The sequence below is a fragment of the Tupaia chinensis genome, unplaced genomic scaffold, assembly GCF_000334495.1.
Source record: "Tupaia chinensis unplaced genomic scaffold, TupChi_1.0 Scaffold000115_1, whole genome shotgun sequence".
NCBI lineage: Eukaryota > Metazoa > Chordata > Mammalia > Scandentia > Tupaiidae > Tupaia > Tupaia belangeri.
The window spans coordinates 2,388,247-2,395,374 of NW_006159579.1; the positions used below are offsets into that span (position 1 = coordinate 2,388,247).

At 37.9% G+C, this 7,128-nt stretch overlaps 1 protein-coding gene across 2 annotated transcripts in view; it reads right to left on the bottom strand.

Annotated features, from left to right (window-relative positions):
- TRPC4AP (transient receptor potential cation channel subfamily C member 4 associated protein) overlaps nucleotides 1–7,128 on the bottom strand; it is a gene marked incomplete at its 5' end in the record, with an annotated part of 60,613 nt that overhangs the window by 33,110 nt on the left and 20,375 nt on the right. For both annotated transcript variants that reach the window (XM_014586133.1, XM_014586132.1), the window contains 1 exon segment: nucleotides 2,099–2,306. In XM_014586133.1, coding sequence (XP_014441619.1) covers nucleotides 2,099–2,306 — 208 coding nt within the window.

Below are 7,128 nucleotides of genomic sequence, written 5' to 3' on the forward strand. Positions count from 1 at the left end.
TGGGATCTAGCTAACTCAACCACTATGCCACTGGCTGGCCCTAAAGACATTTTTAAGTCTCCCAAATCAAAGTAAACTAAGCATGAGGTTAGCTCTCAACCCAAAACCCAGTTGTCTGGAGTATCTCATTTCTAAAGGATGATGGGTAATGCTGGTGTTACTTAAAACCGGTTTATAAAAGGCATGAAGGTAATCAACACTAACAGGATAAAAGTAATCCACCAGGGGACCAGCAGGTGGCGAGGTGGTTAAAGGTGCTGGACTCCCACATGGCTGACCACAGTTCAAGTCCCAGACCTGGCAGCTTGCTCTCCCTCTCTCTCTCTCTCTCTCTCTCTCTTTCTCTCTCACTGTGTCCCTTTCAGGTCAAATTAAAATAAATAAATAAAGTTAAATAAAATCTTTAAAAAAAGTAATCCACCAGAATAAATGTCTTAAATGGGAAACTAAACCTAAAAAAAAAAAAAATTCTTGAAAATTAATAGACTAGATCTAGAGATACAGAAAAATGACTGTGCACCTTAGAGTTAATGAAATAAACAAGGTAAAATAATAAAAACTTAAAAGGCAACAATAGAAAACTGAACATCCTTTGGTAGCCATGATAGTGCTCTAAAATCAATATTTCGTTTCCGAAATCCCATTGGCTAGATGTGTGCATTCCCAGGGCTAATCCCAGAATGGTAAGTGCTACACAGCAGTTTTCCCTCTTCCTATTGAGTATGAGTCTTCTGTTGACTCTGTCTGCTAACTTCAAGAATTTTTATTTAAAAACATTTTTTTCTTATTTTTTAGGTTTTTTCCATAAGGCGCATGCTCTTACCAGAGAGACAGTCAGCCATGTGAGTTCAGTGCCTTAACTACTACTCTACCTGCTGGCCCCTCAAGAACTAACTTTTAAGACAAATGTTTCAGTTCAAATATGGATCATCTATACTCGTACAGCCGAACGGATGTATGCCTAGTTTCCCCCAAAATCTGCTCAGGCAAGAATACTTTGTTAATAGAACAGAATTCTTTTGCTAGAAAGAAATAGGGTAGACTGGTTAGAATAGTGTCTTTTGGGGGCCAGCAGGTGGCATAGTGGTAAAGGTACTGGACTCCCATATGGACAACTGCAGCTCGAGTCCTGGACCTGGTGGCTTGAAAGTCATGCCAGGTGTGTGTGTGTACTCAAAAATCCCAAGAGGAGAATGAAGGAGAATGGATTACAACATGGCCATCCCCCTGCCTGAGGGTGATTTCTTGCTTTTTGTCTGTCTCTCCAGCAAGCGCACATCCCCATAGTAAAAATCTCTTAAAAAAAAAATAGTGCTTTCTTTCTTAGCTAATTAATTAATATACTCACATAAGGAATGCACTGCCATTGCTAATACACACTTATCAGATAACAGGACTTCCCCCACTATCATTAATTGGATTTCTTCACAGGTAACCACTGTTGGTTTCCATGTATGTCCTTTCAGTTTCTTTATGAATATACCATATACAAGCAAACAAATATATCTTATTCTCCCTCCCTGCCTTAATGCAAAAAGTATCACATTATGCACACTGTCCTGCATTTTCCTTTTTATCATTAATATATCTTAAAGATTTTACTATACCAGTACATAGAGATCTTCATCCTTTCTTTTTTTTTTTTTTTAAAGATAGTTTCCCATTATATAAATATTCTGTAAGTTACATAGTCAGGGTTGTTTCAAGTCTTCTGTTAGTACAATAATGTAATAAATAGCCTTGTATATACATCATATATATAATAGCTTATATAAGCGTATGTGTGTGTATACACACACGTGCTCACACACACATGCCCAGAAGAGGCTTAGTAGATCACAAGGTATATACATATTTGTAATTCTGATAAACAACGGTTCATAGCTTTTTTAAGGTTTTGAATCCACTAAAAAATCTGATAAAAGCTATGGAACTTGATTCTCCCAAATAATGAACAGATAAACAGAAACTTACATAATCTAAGTCAACACTAGAAGCCTTCACATAGATCAATCTCTAGAAACAGTGGAAGAGCTAGAGGACTTACGGAGGATCTCAGAGCTACGATTTCAAAACTCCGAGAACTCAGGGAATTTACCTTGGTTGATTTCAGCTGCAGAAGGTCCCAAGCTCAAACTCTTTTTCTGCTGAGCATTTTTGGCAAGAAGTGTGTGCTTGTCATCATTTCCTGTATCCATCTCCGAAATAGTGACAGCCAAAATCCGGCAGAAATTAGCAAGCTGCTGCTGATCGAAATTGGATACTAACGAACTCAAATTGGGGACTTCATCTAGTCGGATCATTTCCTACAGAAAACACAAACCAAACAATCCCCATACTCAATTCACTTAGAGACTGGATGTGCCCCTCTTGTGCATTCTCTTTAAAAATAGGGCTTGGTAGCTAAGACACTTAAATTCAAATCCCAGCTCTGTAATATGCAGCTATATACACTTAGGTAAACTATAGAGCCTCTCTAGTCATTGTTTATTTGTAAAATGGGACTAATCTAATTCAACAGCTCTGTCTGAGGATTAAATATACCCTTTGAGCATCACCGTTCTCACTTTCATTGGGTCATCAGAAAAGTTATGACGATTTTTTGCATTGAAAAAGATATAATAGAGGGACCAGCAGTTGGCATAATGGCTATGTCACTGGACTCCCATGAAATCAACCACGTTTCGAGTCCTGGACCCAGTGGTTTAAACTCACGCTGGACACATGAGTGTGAGTGCCCAAGATCCTGAGAGGAGAATGAAGGAGAAGAGGCTGCGGTGTGGCCATCCCCTGAGGGGTGATTTCTTGCTTTCTGTCTCTCTCTTTCTGGCGAGCGCATGCACCCTATAGTAAAAACCTCTCTCAAAAAAAAAAAACAAACAACAAAAAAAAAAAAACAGATATAACAGAAAAAAATGTCATGACTTTCCTGACAACCTAATACCTTTGATATTGTACATCTTGCCTCTTAAGGAAAAAGAAAAATCTATAACTCGAGTTTTATAAAATCAGGAGCTGCCATTCCTGTTAGGTTTTTTCTTCTTAGGAATTATTTCAAATATGATGGAAGACCTCTGTGTATCCCTACACAGTTGCATTCTGTTCTTTCTCCTCAGAAGTCATCATTATTTTGAACTTTGTGTTAATTATTCCTATGCATATTTTAATAAATATTTCCATTAAAAATATATGGTATTTTAGGCTAGCAGGTGGCATGGTAGTTAAGGTGACAGATCCCACATGGCCAACTCCATGGTTCAAGTCTCAGACCTGATGACTTTGAAAAACATGCTGGGCATGCATGTGTGTGTACCCAAAATCCTGAGAGGAGAATGAAGCAAAAGGGATTGTAGTGTGGCCATCCCTGCTAGGGGGTGATTTCTCACTTTCTTTTATCAATCTCTCTGGCAAGGGCATGTGCTCCATGGCAAAAACCTAAAACACACAAACACTTGGTATTTCTCTACATGCACAGTGTAAATATCCTATTATACTTTACTTTTGCCTCAACATAAATTTATCTACACTGATACAAGTAACTCTGGTCCAATCATTTTCATCATTTTACTCCACAATTTAATCATTATATTTTTAATGTATATTTAGGTAAACCACAACTCTTCACTATTAAACAATATTGCAATCAAAATTCCTACAGGGTTTTTCTGTGTGTATGTATGTATGTGTGTGTGTGTGTGTGTGTGTGTGTGTGTGTGTGTAGCTGCTGCTGATCGAAATTGGATACTAACGAACTCAAATTGGGGACTTCATCTAGTCGGATCATTTCCTACAGAAAACACAAACCAAACAATCCCCATACTCAATTCACTTAGAGACTGGATGTGCCCCTCTTGTGCATTCTCTTTAAAAATAGGGCTTGGTAGCTAAGACACTTAAATTCAAATCCCAGCTCTGTAATATGCAGCTATATACACTTAGGTAAACTATAGAGCCTCTCTAGTCATTGTTTATTTGTAAAATGGGACTAATCTAATTCAACAGCTCTGTCTGAGGATTAAATATACCCTTTGAGCATCACCGTTCTCACTTTCATTGGGTCATCAGAAAAGTTATGACGATTTTTTGCATTGAAAAAGATATAATAGAGGGACCAGCAGTTGGCATAATGGCTATGTCACTGGACTCCCATGAAATCAACCACGTTTCGAGTCCTGGACCCAGTGGTTTAAACTCACGCTGGACACATGAGTGTGAGTGCCCAAGATCCTGAGAGGAGAATGAAGGAGAAGAGGCTGCGGTGTGGCCATCCCCTGAGGGGTGATTTCTTGCTTTCTGTCTCTCTCTTTCTGGCGAGCGCATGCACCCTATAGTAAAAACCTCTCTCAAAAAAAAAAAACAAACAACAAAAAAAAAAAACAGATATAACAGAAAAAAATGTCATGACTTTCCTGACAACCTAATACCTTTGATATTGTACATCTTGCCTCTTAAGGAAAAAGAAAAATCTATAACTCGAGTTTTATAAAATCAGGAGCTGCCATTCCTGTTAGGTTTTTTCTTCTTAGGAATTATTTCAAATATGATGGAAGACCTCTGTGTATCCCTACACAGTTGCATTCTGTTCTTTCTCCTCAGAAGTCATCATTATTTTGAACTTTGTGTTAATTATTCCTATGCATATTTTAATAAATATTTCCATTAAAAATATATGGTATTTTAGGCTAGCAGGTGGCATGGTAGTTAAGGTGACAGATCCCACATGGCCAACTCCATGGTTCAAGTCTCAGACCTGATGACTTTGAAAAACATGCTGGGCATGCATGTGTGTGTACCCAAAATCCTGAGAGGAGAATGAAGCAAAAGGGATTGTAGTGTGGCCATCCCTGCTAGGGGGTGATTTCTCACTTTCTTTTATCAATCTCTCTGGCAAGGGCATGTGCTCCATGGCAAAAACCTAAAACACACAAACACTTGGTATTTCTCTACATGCACAGTGTAAATATCCTATTATACTTTACTTTTGCCTCAACATAAATTTATCTACACTGATACAAGTAACTCTGGTCCAATCATTTTCATCATTTTACTCCACAATTTAATCATTATATTTTTAATGTATATTTAGGTAAACCACAACTCTTCACTATTAAACAATATTGCAATCAAAATTCCTACAGGGTTTTTCTGTGTGTATGTATGTATGTGTGTGTGTGTGTGTGTGTGTGTGTGTGTGTGTGTATAACCATTTACTTAGAGTGAGAGCAGACATTCTTGTGTTTTTTTTATTATAACAGAAATATGTCCAAATTTTCAAAATTAGGTTTAATGTTTACTGTAAGTTTTAACAGATACCTTTCATTGAGTTAAGAAATGTTTCTTCTATTCCTAAGTTTTTATTATGAATGAGCTCTGAATTTTATTAAATGCCTTTTATCAGGTGACTATTTTCATCTTCTTTAGAACCTGCAAATTCATGCTATATGAGCTTTTCTTGTTTTGGACCACCCTTGTACTCCTCAGATAATACCTGCTATTCTTCACCCCATTAATTTTCTTAACATCCACTGGGCTGGGTATTATTTTATCACTGTATTTATCTGGTTCTGCATTTATTTCTCAAATAATATGATGCTGCTTTGAGAGGAGTACGTCTTATCTTACCCCATCTGGTAGCAAGGCTACGTGCACTGAACAACTGAAGGATTCCTGGAAGCCCTCATGAATCCCGCTCCATTTCTGGTAAAGGAGGAGGACAGGCGTTTGCTGTGGAGCAGGCATTTGGTAGCAGCTGTTTCTGCTTTGCCTTTCCTTTCCCAGCACACAAATGTTAGCTACTGCTGTGTTTGGAAATTGCCTTCCAGCTCATCAGTTCCTCTAGCCCCGCCTAACTCAGTGTATGGATTCCCAAACCAGACCCTACCATCACCCCACCAAATTTAATTCTTCTTTTTTTAATCTTTTATTTAAACATGTTATGAAACGTAACAGAATGATGAACTGTGTGTGCCTTTCCTATTGCATCTTTCTACCAGAAGTAACTGCTATCATGAATTATTATGGCTTTGCCATTATAAAAAAGTTTTATTATATATATGATTTCCTTTTAATTTGAGCTTCATAAAAATGATATTCTATCCAGTCTTCTGCAAATGGCTTAATACCATCATTACTACTATTCAGTTATATTGTTCCTTATAGCAACAATTCATTCATTTCTACCACTTTATGTGGTACTTTTGTGTAAAGAGAGTACATTTATCCATTCTCCTGTTTATGGTTTTAGTTTTTTGCTCTGTCAAACAATGATGCTATGAATGCTCTCATGTGTGCCTTGATGCACATGTGCTGAAGTTTTTCTGGGTCAGTGGCTTCCAAACTTTTCTGACAATGACCAAGCAAGGTATTTTCCATCACGACCCAGTAAACATACACCTGAGAATGTATAAATAAATAATCAAGGGAACTCCAAAAAGTTCATGGAATTAAAGTACAAGTTTGTTTTGGTGCAAAAAATTGTGAACTCCATGTACAGTTTTCTCATAACTCACATTTTACACAAATATTTTGAAGACCCTTGTAAACACAACACAAAAACTTCTTCAAACAATACCCGTACATGGTACGCTCTGATCTTTTCTACTTAGCTGGTAGACCCACTGAATGATTTTATAACCCTTTTGATTTCATTCTAACTTTTTCATTTCTAAAAATCCACTGTGCAAGGACTGAGCTTCCCTGTGGGTGTGACCAGACACAGGTTACAGGTGACCCATGCTACATATACAAACTCTGTCCTCAGGGCATTGCTTCCTGGGGCACAGGGTAAGCACTGTGTTCAACTACAAAACAGAAGAAAGTATAAATACATTCTACCGACATCCAACTTTATCAGCCAGGCTGGCTGAGTGGTGCTAGCAATAGTGCACTGGCCAAGGGATGCTGGATCTATGTGGAAGACCCTGGGTTTGGTTCCCTGGTTTTTCTGTACATGCTGGGCACATATGTCTGTGATCCTGGCTAGCTAGGCAAACTGGCGGGGAGGAGGATCGTGGGGTGAGACCCTGTTGAGAGGGCTTATCTCTTGCTCTCATAAAAAATATAAACAGACTTTTTAAAAATTAGCAGCATCTGAGTGTTTCCACTGAATATTTTCACCAACATTTGCTC